At 42.2% G+C, this 23,775-nt stretch overlaps 1 protein-coding gene across 3 annotated transcripts in view; it reads left to right on the forward strand.

Annotated features, from left to right (window-relative positions):
* Positions 1-23,775, forward strand: part of ctbp2a (C-terminal binding protein 2a) — a 316,236-nt gene that overhangs the window by 120,090 nt on the left and 172,371 nt on the right. For all 3 annotated transcript variants that reach the window (XM_080205655.1, XM_080205657.1, XM_080205656.1), the window contains exon 2: positions 16,432-16,600. In XM_080205655.1, the coding sequence (XP_080061781.1) occupies positions 16,543-16,600 (58 nt within the window). In that variant the 5' untranslated portion in view covers positions 16,432-16,542. The remainder of the gene's footprint in view (positions 1-16,431; positions 16,601-23,775) is intronic.

Below are 23,775 nucleotides of genomic sequence, written 5' to 3' on the forward strand. Positions count from 1 at the left end.
AGGTTACTTGTTGGAACTGCTAGTGACTCGCCCCCTTAATAATCATGGAAACAGCTTCTCTGTCTAATTAAGGGCCACCACTTTCAAGAACATTGTTGGGATAATTGCTAGTCAGCAACTTAACTGGGCAGCGGCAGACCTTGCCACCTTGGGGTGGAATGGGAATCCCCCCCCCCCACTAACCCAACACCCAAACACACCATCCCCCCACCCCCCCCCCCCCCCCCCCCCCCCCCACTCCCCATCCCACTCCACAATTACTGCTGACAACTGTTGGCCAGTCAGAGACTGGTGGCTGTGCAATGCCAACGTGGCAGTGGCTGCTACGGGCGATGCACCCACCCGAGGCCTGGGATATCATCAAGGGACCCAGGCCACAGGTGAGAGATGACAGGAGTGGGTCAGAGGAGAGGGCATTTGGCAGCCAGGGCAGTGGGTACCTGTCAGCAGCAGCACCCCCCCGCCCTCCCAAATGCTAATCCCTCGAACTGACACTGAATGCCCTGACAATGAGACCCCTGTCCCCCAACTCCCCCAGAACAACTCTGACAGGGTTTGCTTTGCGAGTGTCCTGTGAGGTGCGTGATTTGATGAGTATCAGCGCTGCCCCACAGACCTAATTGAGGCAAAAACATGACAGCACGGTCCTCGTTCCCCCCTGCCACCCCCACCCAATTAAACGTTCCCTTTGCCACCAAACTAGGTTCGGGGAAGGACATTAACTTCCTACCCTAGGCCTTTTGCATCAGCAGAGAGCGCACCTCCCCTCAATTTGCATTTCTTTCTGCTTATGTTCAAATGCAACACGGATTAGTGAGACTAAGAACAAACAGTATAAAATTTGGATCTCTACTGGCACTGGTTTTACAGTGATCCTCATTGTCATATTATACAGTCAAGTCATCTCAATTTGAAATTGGATCCAAGATGACACTGGAGCATGGTGATTTATTGCGAGCTGTGCCCTGCATACCCTCTAATTCTATCTTTACTCCCGTTCTATGTTTTTAAAACTCTACACCCTAGCTATGACTATAACGCTACATCCTGCACCCTCTCCTCCTCTGTGAACAGTATGCTTTGTCTGTACAGTGTGCAAGAAACAATACTTTTCACTAATACATGTGACAATAAGTCAAATCAACATGAAAATATCTGCAGCAGCATCCCCAGTAGACATTTTAACTGTGTGTTTTTGTTTCTGTGGAACATTTTATCTGTGTTTTGCAGCACGTTACCTGATTCTCGTTAAATTATGGCTGAATGTGATTTGAGTAATACCAGTGCTTTTCCTGGGAGTTTTTAATTATACTGAAGGTCGTGAGGAGAATTTTCTCATTCCTCGCTTTGTACTGGAACCAGAGAATCGTTTCCAGTCCTATCTGAATTTCAAGCCCCAGAAGCAAATGCTTAGATATTTTCCGTAACGACATTTCACACTTAAAAGCCTTGTCTTTGTTGTGTGTTAGAGATATACTGTACAGCATGTGTAAAATTGTTCCTCCGGGCTGTATTTAAGATCTGCAGTTTACCATTTATCATAGCGGTTATGCTGAATCAAATTTACAAAGTTTGGAAAGAAGGTTTCAGTTAAATCTGGGACAAAAAATGTAGAGGGAGAGGATGATTTTATTTATTCATTTACTATAGGTACAGATAGCGCAGCATTAGGTGTCCTTTCTTCTGTTTATTGTAATTTCTTCCAATTAGTTATGGGACACTTTCACAAAAATGCACAGACATATGTGTGTAAATGCGTGCACTCCATAAGGTGAGGGATGATGGAAGAAGCATTTCCCCTTTGGTGATGAAGAAGGAGGGAAATTTGGTGTCTTTGAGAAACGTCGCCACATCCCCCGGACAATGAGTTTTCACCTCCCTGCATGGGTGCACTTTCTGTTAGTTGGGCTCTTGTTTTTGGTCCATTATGTGGAAGGGAAATGATATACATCACTCCACATGACAATGTTAACTTCAAGTATTTCTGCGGTTTGAATGTTGGAAATATGAAGGTACGTCAAACAGGAATTGAATGACTTGTCCTATTTACATGAGAAATCTTGGCATGAAGTTGATATTAATATTTAAATATCTGCAATAAATATTCCTGATTAAATTATTAGTGTCTAGTCATTATGCCAATACACCCCTTGGCTCTGTCTCTTTGCTGGTGTTAGACAAGTGAATTTGTGCCAATATAAACAAAATATGTAGATATACAAGGATATGAAATGCTTTTTAACCCTTTTTTTGCATTTTGCAATCTCTTCCTATTTTTACACTATACCTTTCTGACTTTCAGGTTGTGAACTCTAGTTCATAGAATCACAGAATCCTGCAGTGCAGTTGGAGGCCACTTGGCCCATCGAGTTTGCACCAACCATAATCCCACTGAGGGGATTACAATCACCATAGCCCCACACATTTACCCTGCTAGTCCCCCTGGCACTAAGGGACAATTTAGCATGGCCAATCCACCTAACCTGCACATCTTTGGACTGTGGGAGGAAACCAGAGTATCTGGAGGAAACCCATGCAGACAATGTACAAGCTCCACACACACAGTGACCCAAACTGGGAATCGAATCCGGGTCCCTGGCGCTGTGAGGCAGAAGTGCTGACTACTGTGCCACCGTGCCAATAGCTGAAAGTGGACTGATTAAAATATTACTCTAACTGTTGCTGGACTATCAGTCCTGGTGCGAATGGAAGTGCAGGTCTGGTTCCACTTGTTCACAGATGAAATTTGTAAGCCGGAACCAGTTTTACAGCACCAGAGACCCCAGTGCAGAATGTCTCTGAAAAGAGTTCCTTAAATATTCAGACTCACTGTCTGATGTATTGTTAACCAAGGGCTTCATGATAAATAATTAATTGAAAATTAGTAAGTGTGTTTTTCCTTCACACTTTTAGCCAAATCCAGGATTGGTTTTAAATCTTAACGGTGTAATATTAAGCGCTACTAATCGGTGTAGCCCCACGTTGGTCTCTTCTCCATGCTGAATTAACCAGCCTCAACCACAGAGGCCCCTTAATTAGCTTTCGGATCCCTGAGCTTAGGGAGTTAAAAACTGCCGGGGCTTCAGTACCTTGACTGTTACTGCTGCTGGAAAGTGTGTTTGTCAGTCTGGATCCGATTCCTACACCCTCTTCCCTCGCTGACCTATCACTCACACTCGTTGCAGGGTATTTTTATACACCCTTCATAACCAGCTATCAGATTCTGCATTCGGATTCCGCTTTTAAATTTCAGCAGGCTTTTTATTACCTTGTGGCTCCCATTTAAAAGTTCTGGTAAGGAGTTGAGCGTAGCCAGGCATTGCAAAAGGCTGTGCCTCTCACAAGTAACCTTTTTCCAAGGCGCACACAAGATAATTGCATCCAATAATTTGTTCGATTTGGGACACTATACTCAAGGTCCTGCATTATTTTGTGTGGAGCACAAGCTCAGTGATGATCTCGCCCCTCCAAAAATTAATTCCACTCAGAATTAATTTTACAACAGTCGGCTTGCCAGGAGAGTGATGTGAATAGGTGTTGGAGCTGTCGGCAGGGTTTTGGCACATTTCCTACCTCCTGCGGAGCTGCAGGAAAATTGCAGCCTTACTGGGGGTGGGAGGTGGGACTGGAAAACACACAGTGGCTTTTGATTCTGTTCCTTCGAGCCCTGATGTTACATTTTAACAGTTGAAAGGAGAGGAGAAGCCGAGAATGCTTGAAACCCTGCAATAAAAATAAAATGCTGGGACAAACAATGGGTTAATAGGTGTATGAAAAGGTTAACATTTCAGAATTGTCGCTGTAGGGGAGATCGCGCTTCGGCCAGTACGTTTTAATGTTCTAACAATACTCGTTTTGTTGTGATACACTCAATCCATCACCTCAAATTGTTCCAACCAACAACCCCGCCAGTAATAAATTTGTTGTCACCATCTAATCTTTTATATTGACCTTGTTTTAACTCAGATTCTTGGACAGCAGTGCTAGCGAGCCAACTGCTTGTTTTGTACGCTGTTCTGTCTGCTGCTTGATTCTAGAGGTAATAATGTTGACACAGTTCATTTTTGTAGTCCTGCTAATCTGTCATTTGGGTAGTTGGCGAAGGGTGTGTGGGGGGGGAGCGGTGGTGAGGGTGAGAAAAAAAGTGTCCCAGGATCACATCTGAATAAGCATTGGTGTAAGAGTCCCTTATTCTTGTATTACTCAGTGCTTTTCACAATTGGTGGGGTACAGCTTTTTTTTTAAAAAATGCACAGACCTACCTTTACTGAAATTCTAACTAGCTTGGAATGTGATCCTTCATTGGACCCATGTCAGGAGTCACTTGCCTTCCCTTGGGAAGTAAGGAAGAGAGTTGGGCACGTGAGGACACACACTGCTGGTACAGCTGGATCCAGCTCGGTGTAGCCCCGATAGTGAATTGGTTTCAATGTTCATTCCGCTTTGCAAAGTGGGCTTTGGTGAATTTTAATGCAACACTTTGGACTGGCACTGTGTCAGCAGCAAGTTATTTATTGAGCTGATAAAACTGAACTGAATGGACCTGCTCCAGAATAATATAAAAGGAACTTAACTGGCTAATGTGTGGGGTTACAGTTCCAGCTCACCAGATTGTGTGTTTGTGGCATTGGCTGGAGTGGGAGTTTGTTTATTGGGGTAGATTGAAGATTCCTGAGCAGAGTTACCCCGAGCAGCCGAGTTTAATAAGTAGTTTCTACATGAAGAGTATAAGGGTCTGGTAATTAAGAAAACTATTGTAATAAAATGAGAAAATAATTAATTTATGTCCAACAAATGGCCTGGGCTATTTTATGGAAATAGTCTCAAATGAACAATTGTTCAGAAGCTTCAGGGTGTTTAAATATGGCAAATGTAGCAGCCCCTCTTTGATGTAGGTAGGAAGGGGGTATTACAATCACAAGTGTCTAGACAGAAATTAGTAGCCAGATGTTCCTTCATGTGGAGGCCATTTAGGGGTCTTGAAAATAGCCTGTGTCTGGCGTGATTGTCCCATTATTTAGCTGTTTTTATATTGGTGTCAATGGGCTGGGTTTTTTTTGTGTGGCTGGTTTTTGAAACATTGACCCCGCCCAGCCATCAGCAGTTCCAGTACAAACTGGTCATGTTTGCTCAGAACCAACATCCAGCCAGACTGAATTTGGGAAAAAAAAATCCCAGCCTGGTCACTGTTTTGACACATTCAAATGGGCCACTTTTATTACACAATTTTATGACTTGCTGATGAGAGTATGTGGAAGATAACACTGTTGTAACAGTTAGAAATTTGTGTCTATCTTGGAACTGTCCTGTCTTGTTCCATCATGCATGAGACAGACAGGTCCGCAAATCAGGCTTGGCACCTGAAGCAGCTTGCTGTTGGGTCATTATACGAGTGCAGGCTTCATTCCTGGCTGCCTCTCGAGGCCTCTCCTGGTTTAATGTGCACATAATTTCTAATTGTTTTATATTTGGGCTCCTCTCAAGTTCTGAACATTTGGCTAAGGCAGCATGGTAAATCAATCTTTGGAGTAAAACAGACACTATAGAGCACTAAAAGAAAACTTCACATTTGTAGTTTCTCTCTCCCCATCCCTCATGCATAAAGTTTTAAAACAAAGCCTATTGTGTACTTTTTTAAAAAGTTATTTCTTGATCCTTTCCTGTCTCTGTGTATTCTAAGATGTTGTTCTGATTCTGATAGGGAAAGCAATCAGATAAGCTAGTTTTGATGAATGATGTGGAGTTCCCATTTCAGGTTTATTGATTTTACACAGTAATATTAACTAATTAAATAATTATGTTGGCAAGAACTCATTGTAAGTACGGTCTTGAGCTCAACTGTAGTAACCTGTTTCAATATCATTTCAACAAAAACAAATAGCTATCATACACACAAATAACGGAAAGTGCAGAAGTTTTCCTCTTACAGGCGGTGAAAGAGTGAAGGCTTCTTGGGTCAAATGAAATGTAAATTAGTGTGAAACACATCAGTCTCCGAATTCATGCAGAAACCCATTGAGAAGTGTCCACAGCATCAGCAAGACATTTCCATTTTACATTGCTTTCAATCTTGAGACTGGTGAATTAGTGCTAAAATCTCATTGTCCTGGATAGGACCAGAATTCATTAAACTCATTATTACTTATGACTTCTCGCAGCTGTCAGAGGGAGAGAGAGAGATGGATAGAGGCAGAGATTCATCTGTGTTGAGTTTGAACTGAGGTGCCAGAGTTGAAAGTAGACCGCTCACATGTATCAGCCAGCTGACTGGAGCGACTCAGTCATTATGGAGTAATTTAAAACAGACAACAGATCCTCTTTAAGGGATATCTTTCAAATGACTCTTAAAAACAAGATTATGGGCTCCAATAAAATCCTGTGAGTTTGCTAAGCACAGAGCATTTATGAGATATTTATTTATAAGAATGTGTGAAGTGCCATTAAGAGAGCCTCGAACATGACCTACTAAGAAAACACTCACTGCATGGTGGGGATATGAGAATTATGATGTAATTACCAGGTCTCAAGATCATTATCTTGTGCCTAAAATAAAACATTTAAACTGAAACGACCCTTATCTCCTCGAGTACTAATTACTTCTTTATCTAAAAGTGCATGCAAATGTTCTGGTTCTGCAGTTTTGAAAGCTTTTGTCTTTCCTGGCCAGATTTTATGTTTTATCATTGTGTAATGTACTGAATGGAGGGAATCTTTCAATTAGTAATAAGAATGAGGGCAAATCCAGCCTTTGTACTGAATGAACACAAGGAAATTGGACTTCCAGTACAATTTATCACTTTATCAGTTGTAAACCTGCAATGAGTTCTCCACTAAGTCCAGCACCATTGACGTGTGTTGTGTAGGAACACTCAGAAGTCAGAATATTAATGAGATGCTCAGCCAACATAGAAGCCTTATAATGGCATTGATGTTATTTTGCAACATCTAGATTGATTGAAAAGCGTAGAGCTGTATTGTTGAACTTGCTTACAGCTTATTTAATTTCTTTTTCTCCCTTCCCAGTTAGAGAAAAGGCTGCAGCAGCGTTTTCTGCGTTTTGCACAGATTTCCATTTGTACAGAAAGCATCTGCTTCTTAATCAGTTTTAAAGTTTATTTATTAATGTCACAAGTAGGCTTACATTAACACTGCAATGAAGTTACTGTGAAAATCCCCTAATCACCACACTCCGGCGCCTGTTCGGGTACACTGAGGGAGAAATTAGCATGGCCAATGCACCTAATTAGCACGTCTTTCCGACTGTGGGAGCATCCAGAGGAAATCCATGCCAGGAGAACATGCAGACTCCACACAGATAGTGACCCAAGCTGGGAATCAAACCTGAGTCCCTTAGCACTGAGAGGCAGCAGTGCTAACCACTGTGCTACTGGGCCTTGATAATAGTGTTCTGTTGCCCAAGTAGGACAATCTCACAGCTAATGCCTTAAATGTCTGACTTCGATTTCACTGGGTTCGCTTTAGAACCTTGCTCAGATCAAAGTTCATAGTCAGCAGGAGTTATTAATGATGGGTTAAAGTTTGCCATATTCAGGATTCATTGATCAAGAGTGAAAATGGAAATGAGGGCTCGCTCTTGCTGAGCAAGGTCCACCCTGGCAGGGGCCTTACTGGGTTGCTTTGTAACTTTAACTGAGCAAGTGGTGGTTACTCCAGGAATGTGAAGAGTTGAACAAGTTGTTATTGGTTCATTGCATGAGATGATGCAATCTGAATCTGGCTTTAATTGTGGGTTCAACTGTCCTGTAATAAGGACGGCAGGCTGCCAGTGAGCGGTAGGTAATGTTAGTAACATCTGCTGGCAAACTGAACTGGAGCATTCATCATGAAAGCTCCCAGTTGATGTTGATAGTATGGTGTTGTGCAGAGGTACAGGGAAAAGGCAGGGGAATGGCACTAAGCCATGATGCTCATTTGAAGAACATGTGCAGACACGACAGGCCAAATGGCCACCTTCCACACCAATTCTGTTAAATGCACAGTATAAGGTATGTGATTCATAGGTGCTTGGAAATGCATTCAGCAAAGCCACGGAGGAGCAATTCTAAGATCTCTGAGATTGAGTAGTGGTATTTGGTCACAGAGATCAATAGCTGCTATTAGAGTTCACCCTCCTAAAGTGGCATGTGCACAGAAGCCATACCCCTTTAGCAGAACAAGCCTGCAAGTAAATGACTAGAAATACTCCTAAACACGCAGGGTGTAACTAGAATAGGGCACTGACACCATGGACACATCTGAGAACAACTTGTTGAGTAAATCAGAGATACAAATCCTGCAGAACAGCAAGCAGATCCTCAGAAGATCTCGAGAATCACCCACACGTGAACCTTACCTGACTGTAACACTGACTATAATGCCATATGCAATGCCCTCTCTTTTCCTTCTGCCTATGTATTCTATGAACTGTATGTTTTGCCTGTGTAACATGCAAGAACCATACTTTTCATTCTATCTCCAATATATGTGACAATTATAAATCAAATCAAATTACTCATATCCTCCCGTTCTATCACTCATAACAGAAGGTGGTCAAAATGTCTATTTTTGTAGAGCGCAAGTGCACAGTATGGATCCTTTTTTGGGTCATATAGAAAGTTTAAATCAATATTCTCCATGTATTGCATCTATAGAATCATAGAATCTGGGGTGGCGTAGTGGTTAGCACTGCTGCCTCACAACTCCAGGGACCACCTGGGTTGGGTCACTGTCTGTGTGGCATTTGCACATTCTCTCCGTGTTTGTGTGAGTTTCTTCCAGGTGCTCTGGTTTCCTCCCACAGTCCAAAGATGTGATGGTTAGTTACATTGGCCATGCTAAATTGTCCCTTGGTGTCCTGGGATGTGTATGTTAGAGGGATTATGGGGATAGGGCATGGATAGGATTGTTGTTGGTGCAGACTCAATAAGCCAAATAGCCTCTTTCTGCACTGTTAGTAATTATGGAAACCCTATGGTGCAGAAGATGGTCATTCAGCCTATCAAGTCTGTACTGACTACAATCCCACCTAGGCTCTATCCCCATAACCCCATGCATTTACCCTAGCTAGCCTCCCTGACACTCAGCAGCAATTTAGCATGGCCAATGAACCTAACCCGTGCATCTTTGGACTGTTGGAGAAAACTGGAGTACCTTGAGGAAATCCATGCAGACACAGGGAGAATGTGCAAACTCCGCACAGACAGTGAGTCAAGCTGGGAATCGAACCTGGGTCCCTGGCCCTGTGAGGCAGCAGTGCTAACCACCGGTGCTGCAGCTGTGGATAGTAATCATGGTTTACCTAATCATTTCCAAAGCTTGGGTTTGATGAAATTTAAACTTGAAACAAAAGTGAGTGGAAATAAAAGCCCAGATTGAGCTGAGATGTTTGTTTAGTGAACCACATGCTTCAAGCTCCATAGTTGAAGGGACTCGCACCCTTTAGTTAACTCCTCCAATAATTAGGCATGTGCATACATAGCACCGTGAGTGATCTTATTTCCTTACTTTGGTATTTTTCTTCAAATATGACAGCATGTTGCAGATATATCATTTCATGCGTAGTGTGGGGGCACATTAGTATGCACACACACACACCCTTCAGACCTATGCAAAGAACAAGATGGTGGCATAGTGGTTAGTACTGCTGCCTCACAGTGCTAGGGACCCAGGTTCAATTCCAACCTTGAGTGTCTATCTGTGTGGAGTTTGCATGTTCTCCCAGTGTCTGCATTGGTTTCTTTCAGGTACTCTGGTTGCCTCCCACACTTAAAAGATGTGCGGGTTAGGAGGATTGGCTATGGTAAAATTGCCCTTTCGTGTCCCAAGACCTTTATGTTGGATAGATTAGCCATGGTAAATGTGAGGGGTTGCGAGGAAGAGGGCCTGGGTAAAATATTCTGTCAGAAAGTCAATGCAAACTTGATGGGTTGACTGGCCTCCTTCTGCTCTGTAGGGATTCTCTGATTCTAAGAACCCTTATTATTAGTGCATTGTTTTTTGCCAGTGTAGAAGGTGTTTTTTTTGTTCCCTCTTGTTATCGACAATAATCTAAAAGGCCTCTTGTGATGCAAGCTTTTGCAATTTCTCCTTGCTGACTCAACGAGCAGTCACGTTTTCACAACATGTTCAATGTTAAATTAATGTACTGTACCCTATTTATAGCAGTCGTATTCCTGTTATGACAGTTAATGAGTGACTCAGTATTGTTACTATAAGTTGCAGCACATCCGACCTCCAAGAAAGCAATGATTAAAGTTGTGCGTATTTGCAAATGCGCGAAAGAAAGTGGGGAAGAACTTACAGGACTGAGAGGAAATTAAAAGCTATATCTGGATGATAAAAGGAAAATTATGCCCAATAATTATGGGGGAGATGGGGGGAACAAGGTTGATGATTCATTGATGTTATGACAGAAAAGTGTGTTGGTGTTAAATCATGACAGTCTTTATTAAGACATCCTTAAGGAAGCATTTCTTTGGTTCTCTGAGTCAGCAGCCAATCCCTTCACATACCGCAAGGGATATCACTATCCCCACAGTAAAATATTTCACAGCAACGTACTTCCTGCCCTGCAAATAAACATATTTCAATAGAGATACATAATTGAAAACCATTGACACATATGAACAGGAGAAAGTTTTGAACATATTTATGTTATTAGCAGGCTTGGGGGTGAGGGCTCCCAAACTAAATCTACAAGTTTAAAATGCTGACTTAAGAACAAGCTTGGCAGAAGACTGACAGAAAGCAAATTAATTGAACCGAAAATTGAAAATGAACGTAGGAGTCAGGAATAGGCCACTTAGCCTACTCCTGACTCACACTTGCCATTCAGTAAATCATGGCTGACTTCATTCACGGTAACTGCAGCAAAGAAACTAGGTTCTGCACATTTCTCCACTTCAATGTTGTAATATTCGGCATTAACAAAAAAGTTTAAGCAGTTCAAGACTGAAGGGTATTACTGTCCTCTTCTGAAAGATCATTGCTTTAATTGTTCCAGCAGTTAAGTGAGAACCCTCTTGTTCATCTCCCTTGACAGATGTCTATATTCCGAATTAGCAGGAAACCTGTCTTCTCCAGCATGTTAAAGATGTTAAATACCAATGAAACAGTTCTAGAACAAGTTCTGTGCCATAATTCAGTATGCCCTCCCATTTCCCTGGCCATTAATGCAGTGTAATATTATAGACCAGCATGTTAATAATGCTTCAGATTACTTGGGTGTAAGAAATATTATGAATATATTATGAATATAAAAGTGCGTGCACTACAGTATTACAATAGCATATAATGATCCAATCAGTTGGAACAGCAAACTGGTTTTGGCTTAATTAATATGGGTTAAGTAATTAGACTGATAGCATTTATTTCCAATGTCTATCTGGTCTTTTCATACATTGCGATATAGAATTAAATTTATATAAAACAAAGGAGGTTACGAGGAGATCTGGTAAAGATATTTAAAATTAGAAGAAGTTTTGGTAAGCGAGAAAGGATTTCTATTGGAATAAAATCAGACAGATCACCTGGGCAACAACGTTAGCACAAAAACTGATGATAGGCACACCCTAATAACCCTGCCAAGTCCTCCTTACTAACATCTGAGGGCTTGTGCCAAAATTGGGAGAGCTGTTCCAGAAACTAGCCTGAGATAATCATATTCACCAAATCATACCTTAGAGCCAATGTTCCAGACACCACCAGAGGCAGTGGCACAGAGGTATCCAGTCAGGAAATAGTTATCCTGGGAGATCTTAACATTTGGTGAAATTTTCCAAAAAAAAGACAAAATATCATCTCGGTCGGGAAACCTATTGTGATTTCCGCCGTTCAGGCAGTGTGATCCTGATCATGATCTTCCAACAGTTTGTAATTTATTTACAAGGGGAGGGAGAGGGACCAGGCTTAAAGATGCCAGAAAGTCTGTTCCTCTGAGATCGGGAGGCCCTTTCTAAAGTGTGCCCCAATATCAAATCATTGTTAAAGATGTTCTCCCACTGCCCCCATCTTCTACCCCCATTGCCGGCATACTGTTAACCCAAGATAGCACTGTCAGTTTGCCACTGCCATATGGGACAGTGTCAGAGTACTGTCCAGCTATGACCCTGACTCTTTGGACTACACTGGCCTCCGAGTCCCTGGCATGGTCACCATGCCTGGTCTCCATTTTTGAAGACCACTAGAGATTCCCGCCAGAGTTACATCATGTTGGTGGGTGGGAACATCTAATATTCCCGGAACAGGCAACATAAGCCGATTTAAATGGTAATCAGGTTCACGCCGTTACTGGGCAAGAACGTGATGGCATTGCCAGCTGGCAGGTGGGGAAGATCTCAATCTGAAATCTCCCCATCACAAACCCCGTTATGGCCCTCCCACTGAAGTTTTCGGCCGTAACAGGATTTGCGCATGCGTCAGGTGGGGCTGGAAAATCACCCCCTTGACTGACAGACATTTTGAAATCTCATGGCATCAAGTCATAGATGGGTAAGGAAACCTCCACTCAGGTATGTCTTGTCCACAAAAAAAAAGACAATTCCAATCTGGCCAATTATTGCCCTTTCAGCCTATTCTCAATCATCAACAAATTGGTGGCACGTGTTATTGGAAGTGCTACCCTGCAGCACTGACACAGCAATAACCTACTGAGTTTGCGTTCCGTCACTCAACTCTTAACTTCAGTACAGACTTGGTTCAAACATGGATAAAGGAGCTGAACTCAGGACCTTTGAGAGTATCCTTGACCTCAAGGCAGCATTTGACTGAATGTGGCATCAAGAAACTCTGGTAAAAGTGATAGCAATGGGAATCGGGGGAACCTCTCCAGTAATTGAAGTCATACCTAGCAGAAAGGAAGTTGGTTTACTTGTTAGAGGCTAGTCAGATGTAGGATGTCATTGCACAAGTTCTTCAGGATAGTGTCCTCGGCTCAACCATCTTCGGCTGCTTCATCAGTGACCTTTCCTCCATCATAATCTCCGAAATGGGAATGATTGCTGAAAACAATGTTCAGCGTCATTCAAAACAGCTCAGTTACTGAAGCAGTCCTTGTCCAAATGCAGCAAGACCTGGATAACATTCAGGCTTAGGCCTGTGTGTGGCAGGACTGTTACTTTCCATTTAAGTACCAGGCAGTGACCATCTCCGACAAGAGAGAATCTAACCATCGCCCTTTGACATTCAATGACATTACCATTGCTGAATCCCCCAGCTATCAGCATCCTTGGGGTTACCATTGAGCAGAAACTGCACTGGGATAGCCATATAAATATCATGGCTCCCAGAGTGGTCAGAGGTTAGGAATCCTGTGTTGAGTAACTCTCCTCCTAACTCTTCAAAGCTTGTTCACCATCTACAATGCCAAGTCAGGAGTGTGATGAATACTCTCCACTTGCCTGAATGAGTGCAGCTTCAACAACACTCAAGAAGCTCAAAACCATCCAGGACATAGAAGCATTGGAACAGATGTAGGCCATTTGGAGCCTGCTCCACTATTCAACTTGATGGCCAATCATCTCTCTCCGTGCCATTTTCCTGTGCTACTCACTATCCCTTGATGCCATTAGTGTCCAGAAACCTATCGATCTCAAACTCAATAACTGAGCTTCCACAGTCCTCTGAGATAGAGAATTTCAAAGATTCACGATGATCTGAAGAAATTTCTCCTGATTGCAGTCCTAAATGGTGTGCCCCTTATCCTGAGACAATTTTCCCTTGTTCTCAATGCCCCAACCAGGGAAAACATCTATCCAACAAAGTAACCCACTTAATCAGCACCCATACACTTCCTAATAGCACTGCGGGTATATGTACGTCACCGAAACTGCAGCACTTCAAAAAGTCAGCTCACCACCACCTTCTGAAAGTCAACTAGGGATGGGCAATAAATGCTCGCCTGGCCAGCGACACCCACATCCTGTAAATGTAATTTCTAAAAAAATGGTCTGCAGTATTTCAAGAAGGCAGCTCACGACCACCTTCTCAAGGGCAATTAGCGATGGGTAATAAATGTTGGACAAGCCAGCAGCGCTCACGTCCCATAAAAGAATTAAAAAAAGACTGGGAGGCATAAATTTAAGATCATTGCCAAAAATAAAGGCACTGATTAACAGAATTTCTTTTACACAGTAAACTAGGACAGGAAGTGTTCTACAAGAAGCAGTGGTTGAAGAGGAATTCACAATTGCTATTAAAAAGGAAGTAGATAAACATTTTGGAAAATGAAAAGGTCAGGATAGCTGTACAGAGTAGAAAACCCTTTTGGGATTCAGCAAAGGCACAGTGGACTGAATCAATAGATCTGTTTTAAAATTCTTTGTGTCTTTTTACATTGGCAAGTGGATAGCAATGCTGATTTGATCTTACTAAATGTATTCATCAAATTACTTAAATCTATTAGCTTTTCTCACTGAGCATGCTACTTTAAAAAAAAATCTGCTTTCTCTGAATGGAGAGTCTTCTGAAAGTTGCAAACTGTGTTCTCATTTTCAGCAGATTTTGTGACTGTGGGGCAGCATGGTGATACAGTGGTTAGCTTTGCTGCCTCACAGCGTCAGGGACTTGGGGTTCGATTCCCAGCTTGGGACATTGTCTGTGCGGAGTCTGCACGTTCTCCTCGTGTTTGCGTCTGAGTCCTCCAGGTGCTCCGGTTTCCCCCCACATTCTGAAAGATGGTTAGGTGCATTGGCCGTTGATGTACCCAAATAGACGCCTAGGAGTGTGGCAACTAGCGGATTTTCACAGTAACTTCATTGCAGTGTTAATATAAGCCTGCTTGTGACACTAATAAATAAATTTTAAACTTTGAATGCAGGAATTTGTAAAAGCAGGATCGGTGATCCAGTAGTGATGTGATTATCACCACAAGTATTTAAAATAATTATTTTGTGTGTCCTTTTAAAACGTAGATGAAGTCCAGTAGAATACTCTGTGAAAGTCAGATTCGAAAGTCTGCAATACTGCAGCATGATCTTCCCCAGCTCCTAACACGGCTGAGAGCATGTTATTCAGTCTGGTAGCAACAACTTTTTTTTAACCAGAAGTGGTTTCTTTTTGTTCTGTTATCTTAAACCAAGGAAAATTGAAGCCATATGTTAGGCAGTTGTGTTCAGCATTGCCTCTCAGACCCCCTCCAATGACCCAGTATGTTGATTATTGTTAATTACATTATTTGCTATACACCAACAGACCTTTCAAAAAATTCTTTAAAGTCCACTTCTTTTATCATTGGAGTTTTTTCAAATAATGGCAGGAACCTGCTTTGAGAATATTGCGAATTGGTCAGGTTTCTTGTGATAATTTGTGCCAGTCCTGTGTGTGATCACTGTCACAGATAGTGTCAGAGGCTGAGTGAATCCTGAGTTGTTACTTTATAAACGTCGACATAAACACTTTTGAGAATAACGGAAGAGAAAAACAATGAATAATGATAAATATTTGTGACTGATCATTCAACTTCCAGCTCTAATTTCGGCGATCTTGTTTTAACTTCTGTCCCACAAAACAGTCACAGCGATATCTTCTACATGGGCCTCTGGTCTTAATCAACGTATGAGTTCCACATTCTCCCGAGCGATGGAGGTTATTGTTTGTCTATCCATCAGTCAAAATACCCATCTGTACTGATTGGTCTGAGCTTACAACATCCAATTGTTGTCGTGACAGCACGATGCAATGATATGTTGTGGTATGTAGTGCAGCTGAATTGAGTCTGAGTTCTACTCTTGCAATGTGTCAGTGCATCACTTGAATAGTTAATAAATGCATCACAAGGGAGGCACGCATGGGATTTAGTTACATATTTACCTCCAGCTTTGCATCAAAATCAATATAAGTTCTAACCCCTGACCCTCATTGCAGTGATGGTGGATTGGCCGCGAGTACAGATGGCAGACTGGTTTCTTGGGCATCTACTTGAGCCATTGAGCTGCTTATTAATGAAGGTCTCACAGAGTCTCATGGACATGTAATTATTATGGTAGCAGAAAAGGTCACAAGATATGAGGAGGGCTTCTGACCTTGACTTGGCCAGTGTTCTAGCTGAGAACTATTGTTGTCTTGGCTTTGTGTATAAGAGACACAAGGCTTTGTTGCACACTGAATAGATTGGTTAACCTTTAAATGACTGGAAATGCTGCTTTCCCAATCAGTGTTTTATTGCATAAGCAAGTGAGAAATCATCACTGTGCTGTTTAAGAGCCTTTCACATTCAGGATGATGTTCAGTGATAGGATATAACGGTGAAAAGATTTTTGATATAAATTATGCTTTGTGTTTATGTTGGAATTGTAATCTTTTTTTATGGGGTATTGGGATTTCCTGACAAAAACACAATTGTCCTTTTTCACCATGTTGATGTAAGTTCTAGGATAAGTACCTGTGTAGTTCCAGTTTCACTGACTACTCTTGTGTCTTCACCTTTCTTTTCAGGATTTGGATTAGAGTTATGCACTTCAGCTCCTGTGGATTCACCTGAATTGTGAACACCTCAATCCCTGTTTGCTTGTTATATTGAAAGGAATTCATTCATTAACTCTGCTGATGTCTCTGATGGACAAGCACAAAGTGAAGCGGCAACGATTGGATCGCATTTGTGAAGGTAAGCAGATTGTACGGTCATTGTGTCTTTAGCGGGTGATCATTGAAGAATCCCAAGAATGTTAGGTTGCCTGATGAAACTGGCCAGGCAGCTTTCCTAAATTTCAGCTGAAGAACGATTTAAAACTCGGTTAGATCCTATGTTCTATATGTTTCCACCATAATAGCAGTGTCAGGCTGGCTCAATGATGGTCATGAGGCTTCACATCAGGTACAAGAGTACACAACATCTCAGCGGCATTGAGTGAATTCTTCATTAATGGAGGTGCTACCATTTGGATGAGATGTTAAATTGCATCCTGGTGTATATTCAAACAAATGTAAAAGATCTATTTGGAGAAAGCAGGAGTGTTTTCCAGGCTTCCTGGCCAACATTCCTCCCTCGATCAGCATGACCAAAGCACATTAACCTATTGTTTGTTAACTTGCATCTTGAAAATTGGCTGTTGTGTGCACAGCAACACGTATTACAGTGCAAAGTAAGTTGGCTATGCATTCCTTTGGGACATTCTGAGCATCTAAAAAGTGCCAGATAAATGCAAGCTCTTTTAGTGCTGCACTTTAAATGTGGGGATAACAATGCCCTATTAACATAATGCAGTTGCCTCAACCTCTACAGGAAGTTTCTGGTTTGCATGGACTTTCCAAACCCCATACTGTGGAATGTCTACAGCCACAGTATAACTTACTAGGAGCAGTGATGTAGAAGTGCTTGGGCAGAGAAATAGGCCGAGAAATTGGGGTGTAAGATGAGTTAAATAGACCACCCAATATACAGACCCCTGATTTTCCTTTCCAAATAAGATGGAGAGTAAAATGGTGAGGGGGCAAATAATGGGTGAAGTGTATAATGGGGCAGCTGACCTGACCTAGCTTGTTTTACATCCCTATTGAAGTTGAGAGAATGTTTACCCCTTTTGGCTCAATAATAGTATTCAACACACCCCAAGTGATGATTGAGTGGAATAGGCAAAGGGTAAAGCTGGGCATTTCTGGTAATAGATACAATATTAACATGACCATCCGTTGTGGACTGAGTTAGCAAGTGCCAGCCCATGAAAACTTTGGCATCTTTATTCATGTTGAATAAAAGTAAACTTTCCAATTTCAATGAACAGTATTTTTAGCTGCATAAAACAGTCTATGAAATTCTCCATAGGCTTTGAACTTTATTTGGTTATAACAGACTCTACCTACAGTAGATATTCTACTTCTGTCGATTAGAGCAATGGGAATGAGTAAGATTCCTGTAGAATCTGGACAGATGTATCTATAGTTGTATCTCTTCCAGCCAGCTATTCCAATATTATGTTCCGTAACTTGAGCCAATTTCATGAGTCTACACGTTCCAGATTATTACGTGGAAGATGGTTCAATTGTGATACGATGGCAAAAAGAATCAGCTTGACCTGAGTGTTCTGCGTGTCCACATCTGACCTTATTTCGACTGCATTTGAGACAAGTAGAAGTTAATCAGGATAGGCAATAGCCCAGAGACAGGTATATAGATGTGTAAATTAGTTCTGCCTCTGAATAGCCACTAATGAAAGATCACAATCACCCACTCAACGACTACATAGGAATATGTGCCCCCAATGTTAAGGAAATATTATTATCTGGTCTCCTAAAGCACTTCCATGTTGTATTCATGCCTGTATAAAGTAATTTAGAAGCCTCCAGTAATGTTTGCTCCATCAAGACATTTGTAGATATTAGCTTTCTTTGTTTAATTGTGACAGACAGATCTCCCAGTGGGCAGTTAATGAGTAAGTCTGGACTTTCACTTAAGTATGCAACAACTACAATGCACTTCATGCAAGTCTTTGGCATTAATCAATCATGATTTATGTAACCCTATTTTGCATTCATGCTATTTCACATCCTTTTTGGTTTGATTTAGCAGGGCCTCTGATTCTAAGGTTAAGCTTGTGATTTCCCCCTCTGGGCTAAATTCTTTTAGCCATTTGAATCCATTCCTGTATAGCTTCTTGACCAGAAAAATAAGAACTGCTCAGTGGCTTTGTGCACCATCACACAGAAGCACCATGTCCCAGCTTCACTCCCCCATTCTTTGTTAAGATGGGCAGTAGGATTAGAACAGTTGGCTGCAAAGTCTTGAGGGCAAGAATAGGAGGAATCAGCAGCCAGGCTTTCTGCTCCCATTGTTGTGCAGTGGCCCCTGCTGGCAAGTGCACTGCATGGACAATGACTGGAGGAGTGCACCGGGCTTGACTGTGACTCTCCTTCTGGTCAAGTAACCCGTTAACACTCGATAGGGTTCAAGAATAAAAGGCGAGAATTTGGGTGAGGTGCTGGCAGGCAACTTACACCCACGAAACTGTACCCCAGAAATGTAATTCCCAGACAAACTGCTGAACATGTTCTATTTAATCGTATTATACACATTACAGCCATAACTCATTTGTAGTTTGGCAAAGGCCCTTCCTTCCCAGTGATTGTTGTGGGGGAAAACAATGCTGCTGTGTGGCAAGATGTGAAAGAAAGGCAGCGTTCCCATGGCATGTCTTTCATTTGTTCTTTGCTTTTGTATCAAAAATATTTAAAGCAGCTTAAGAGTCCCTCTTGCCCATGATATGTTAAAGTAAGTTTCATCTACATTTGAGGGTAATCGTGCTTTGTTGTTTTATAAATGTGGCTTTGAAGCCAACTTAAAAGAGAACAAATAAGCAGACACTAGGCTTTTTGAAATTTGCCTTTCTGTCAGATGTTTTTCATCAGATCTGATAGCTACAGATTTGTGAATAACTGGAATGAGGGAACAGGAATGGCAGTAAAAATTCCACGCTTGTGGATTTGATTACGACTGGAGATTATTTCCAGCTGCAAGCTTTAATTTGTCATTTCCTCTTAAAGGGGAACCAGTTCACTTAACCACATTACAGCAAGTTGTGCAGCTTGAACCTGGGGCAGAGATACCTGCAGCACCTCTGTCCATTTAGACAGCTGGTAATGAAGTCAAATCTGATTGAGGATTAGCTTGTTACATTACAATTTAAACACACATGTAATGAAGTTGTATCAAATCACCTCTCCCCTCTTGCTCTGCAATTATGCATTGAATTTTCAGTCTCATGGTGTCAGTGTGCTTCCTCATACAAAAGGTGACACACCCACAGTGGTTTTGAGGCACTTGCCTTCTGTCAGGTAGGGTCTAGGAATAGATTACCTTCTCCCACTTCTTTGTGTTGGCCAAGTGATTCAGCAGTCCTATAGGGAAGACTTGATGTGGAGACTCCTGCGTTGGACAGGGGTGGGCACAGTCAGGAGTCTCACAACTCCAGGTTAGAGACTCACCTGATGAAGGAGCAGCACTCCAAAAGCTCAAAATACCAAATTAGCCTGCTGGTCTTGAACCTGGTGTTGTGAGACTTGTTACTGTAGGGAAGAGGCAAACAGTTCAAGGTACACAAGAAGCATTGTTGTTAAAATGTAAAATTGAGAAATTCATGCAAAATATATTAAAGCCCTGATTTTAACTGGGAGATAGAATTAAATGGGTGGAGGGGGGTAGGTGAGATGGACAAAGAGGCCAGTGCCCCACAGATCTCAGTAGCATCCAACCCAGCTGTTTTAACTCCCAGGTCTCTTGTGCAGGCTGCTAGTCCGAATGGCCAGTTAGCTGGCAGAAGGGGGATTTCCGATGGGAGGTAGCTTACAACTGGCAACAATGAACGCTGATGGGATGGAATTTCTGGAGACCTTGAGATAGGGGAGGCTGGGGCCCCGGGCTTTCACTTTTCTTCGTTGGGCCCTGAGGAGCACAAGGACAATGCAAACCTTCCCTGGTTTGGCCTACTCTGGACCTGGATTCTATTCCTGTTCTTGGTGTGAAAGGCCTATTAGTCTCACTGCTTACCCCAAAGTTAAACTGGGCCTGAGGATGGCAGCCAGGTTGCTGTATGTGCCTGCTGTCTGCGCTGAAGCAGACTGAAATAGAAGATAGTGGTATTGATGGAGAGTGTTGGTGGGTTACTTCCTGCTGGACATGTTTTCAGTGGCAAAGCGCACAATATAAAACTGGGGCCCAACCTACCACCTGCCCATGCACTCCCCCAGCGCACCCCCATTACATAAGGAGCACTGAGTAACCCCCACCCTTAATATTCTGCTCTCCCTGATTTTTATCTCTGGTTTTTTCTGGGTGGGTAGTGTTAAAATCAGCTGCTATCAGATGTTAGATCTCGCCTCTGAGTCAGGAGGTTATGGGTTCAAGCTCCACCCGAGAACTTGAGTGTGTAATTTAAGCAGATATTTTGGTGCAGTAGGAAGGGAGTGTTGCATCTCTGGAGCTATGATGTCTTTCAGATGAAATGATGTATTCCATCTGCCTGCTCCTTTTTGTCTAGGTTTCAGCTAAAAGATCCCGTGTCCTGGCATATTGATCACTCCTGTTGCTGCTGTTTTCACAGTTAGCTGTATTTGGCCTCTATATTTCGAAGTAATTCATTGTCTCTTGGGAGATTTCAGAAGCATGATAAGGTGCTATATAAATGCAAGTATTTCTTCGATGTTGACTGCACATTACTTGCTTTGAGAAAATGGCTTTATTGCACCTTGTGGTTGTATTTGAAGTTTGTTGCACTCTGTTACCAACTGTGCTTATATTTTTGTTGAAAGTTAGGGATGAAAATTTCTTGAGCAAAGCACATCTGCTGCTAAGGTCGGTATCCAAAGCTGAAGCAGTCATTTGCCCCAATTAAGTTGCACCTGTCCAGGAAGTAACTGAACTGACCTCAGATGCATAGACACCAGGAACTGTTTCACAGCAGAAACCCAATCCTTGATCTCTGCCAGACTCCCACTAATTACAGAGGCCTTTCAGTTGCTATCTCTTTGAAACTCAGTTTCAAAAAGTTATTATTGCATTTAATTTTTGTTCTTTTCCTCTGATTTTATTTCTTTCTTTGCACATTTGTCGCTCATGAAATCATTGGGGAAGGGTAATTAGTCAGAATTAGGAAGGCCATCAATGTGATAGTTCTGAATTAATGTGATTGAGGTACATGTATTAACTGGGTATTTAAAGCAATTGCACCATTTTAACTACGTATATTAATTTAGGTCTGTGCCACCAGTGATAGACTAATTCTCCCAACAATTTCACCCTATAATATCTGGATTCATTGTTTCGAGAACAGTTTGAGATGTTTAACAAATATACCATTGAAGATTGATTTTAATATTCTGTGTTGCTCTTTCATTGTAAAGTATACTGATCATGAGTGCTGTTGGCAATTGGTGAAAAGAGACTGGAGACAATTAATCATCAAGCAGTATATTTTTTATTATACTTTGCCATCTGGATAGGCAGTCAGGTGGCTGCAGTCCCTAACGTTCACTTTATAATGAGTGTTACAGTTGTTTTATTATTTTTTTGGTACAGTTATTTCAAAACTGTAATTGCTGCTTTGCCATGTCCCAGTATCCCAGCTGATTTGCTTCAGTATGTACACAGTGCTGGATTGATTGACTATGCTAATAGTTTCTATAATACTAGTGCTTCGTCCCAAAGCAGTTCACAGGAATATTTTCATACTGAACTTGATGTCAGGCTACGTGAGGAGACATTGGGATTGGGGTCTAAAAGCTTGATCAAAGAGAGTAGTTCCTAAGGAGATTCTTAAAGGAAGGAAAAGAGAAGATTTTCTGAATGGTGGAGCAAGCTCGAGGGGCCAGATGGCCTACTCTTGCTCCTAGTCTTATGTGCTTAAGGTGGAAATTCTGGAACTGAGGGCCTAAGCAGCAAAATACATGACTGGAGAAGGTTACAGACATGGGGAGGGACAGGATTTGAAAGCAAGGATGAGAATTTAAAAATGTTGGTGTGGAGCTGGTGCAGTGATTTATCTCTGCCATAGCAACTAGAAAGCCCCTGGAATTGAACCCTGAACATCCAGGTATTGAGTGATAACAGCATTGGAATTGGCTGTGATATACCTACTGCAGTGAAATAGCTGGCGGATACTTTGTTCCTCGATTTGGACCTGTAGGACAGCCATTTGGAATGAAATAAGAGAGGCTGCTTGATGTTTCTGTGACTGCCCCAGAATTTATCAGGAGAGAATGGGACACAGGAAAAAGTTACGCAACTGTAGTGGCAACATTTCGGAAGTAATTAGGTGGCTGTAAAGCACCTTGGGTGTTGTGAGGCCTTAAAAGGAACTACATCATTGCAGCCTTTTTTATTATCTTGTTGTAACCCGAAACTCACAGCTAGGCTTCTACTGTTTTTGACTGGGGCAGTAAACAGGCTGGGAGCTTTTTCAACACTGTTCAAACTTGTGTTGTTGTGAGTGATGTTCCAGTTCATTGATAGAGTCTGCACCCAGCCCCTGAGTTCAGATGTGCATCACCATCTTCAAGTGCAAAGATGGGCAAGTTAGGTGGATTGGCCATGCTAAATACCCCTTAGCGTCCCAAGGTATGTATGTTGGGTGGATTAGCCATAGTAAATGCGCAGGATTATGGTGGGGGCTTGGGGGAGGGCGCCTAGATAAGATGCTCTTTCGGAGAGTCGGTGTAGACCCGATGGACTGAATAGCCTCCTCCTGCACTGTAAGGATTCTATGATCTTGGACAGTCACTTTGCAGCAACAGGCTTAGCTAAAGAAAGAACAAAAAATATATATTTTTATAAAGCTGTGGGTGGGCTACGTATATATTTACATAAGTGACTGCACTTCAAAAATAATCCCTTGACTATAAAGCACTTTGAGGGGGGGGTGGAGTCCTAAGGGGAATAATATCAATTCTCAGGAGGGAATTGCCAAAATTGATTGAAGCAAATTGTTCAGTGTGGTGAAGGATACATAAATTAAATATTAGGAGGTTAGAAGCAAGCGGGAAACTTAATCAGATCCTCTTTTATCCTGTGGAGTTGTGTAGCAGATAGCGGGGGAGGCACTGAAACCACCAGTTTAAAAGAGTTCCAGAGACAGGCAGATGCGATTCTGGGGCGAGAAGAAATTAAGGTGAGGCTTATCGGTGGGCTTGATCTCTGAAAAGAGGAAGGGTCTGCTGGTCATTTTCTGTTTCATAAAAGATCTGTTGCAATTTTAGCCCCCCTGCCTCACTGGAGTTGACTGACAGTAGGGATTTTGGGAAGGGGAAGACAACGGCAGCAGCGCCCTGCCTGTTCTCTACCCACCTCTGCGG

The sequence above is a fragment of the Carcharhinus amblyrhynchos genome, chromosome 17, assembly GCF_965287045.1.
Source record: "Carcharhinus amblyrhynchos chromosome 17, sCarAmb.v2.hapA, whole genome shotgun sequence".
Classification (NCBI taxonomy): domain Eukaryota; kingdom Metazoa; phylum Chordata; class Chondrichthyes; order Carcharhiniformes; family Carcharhinidae; genus Carcharhinus; species Carcharhinus amblyrhynchos.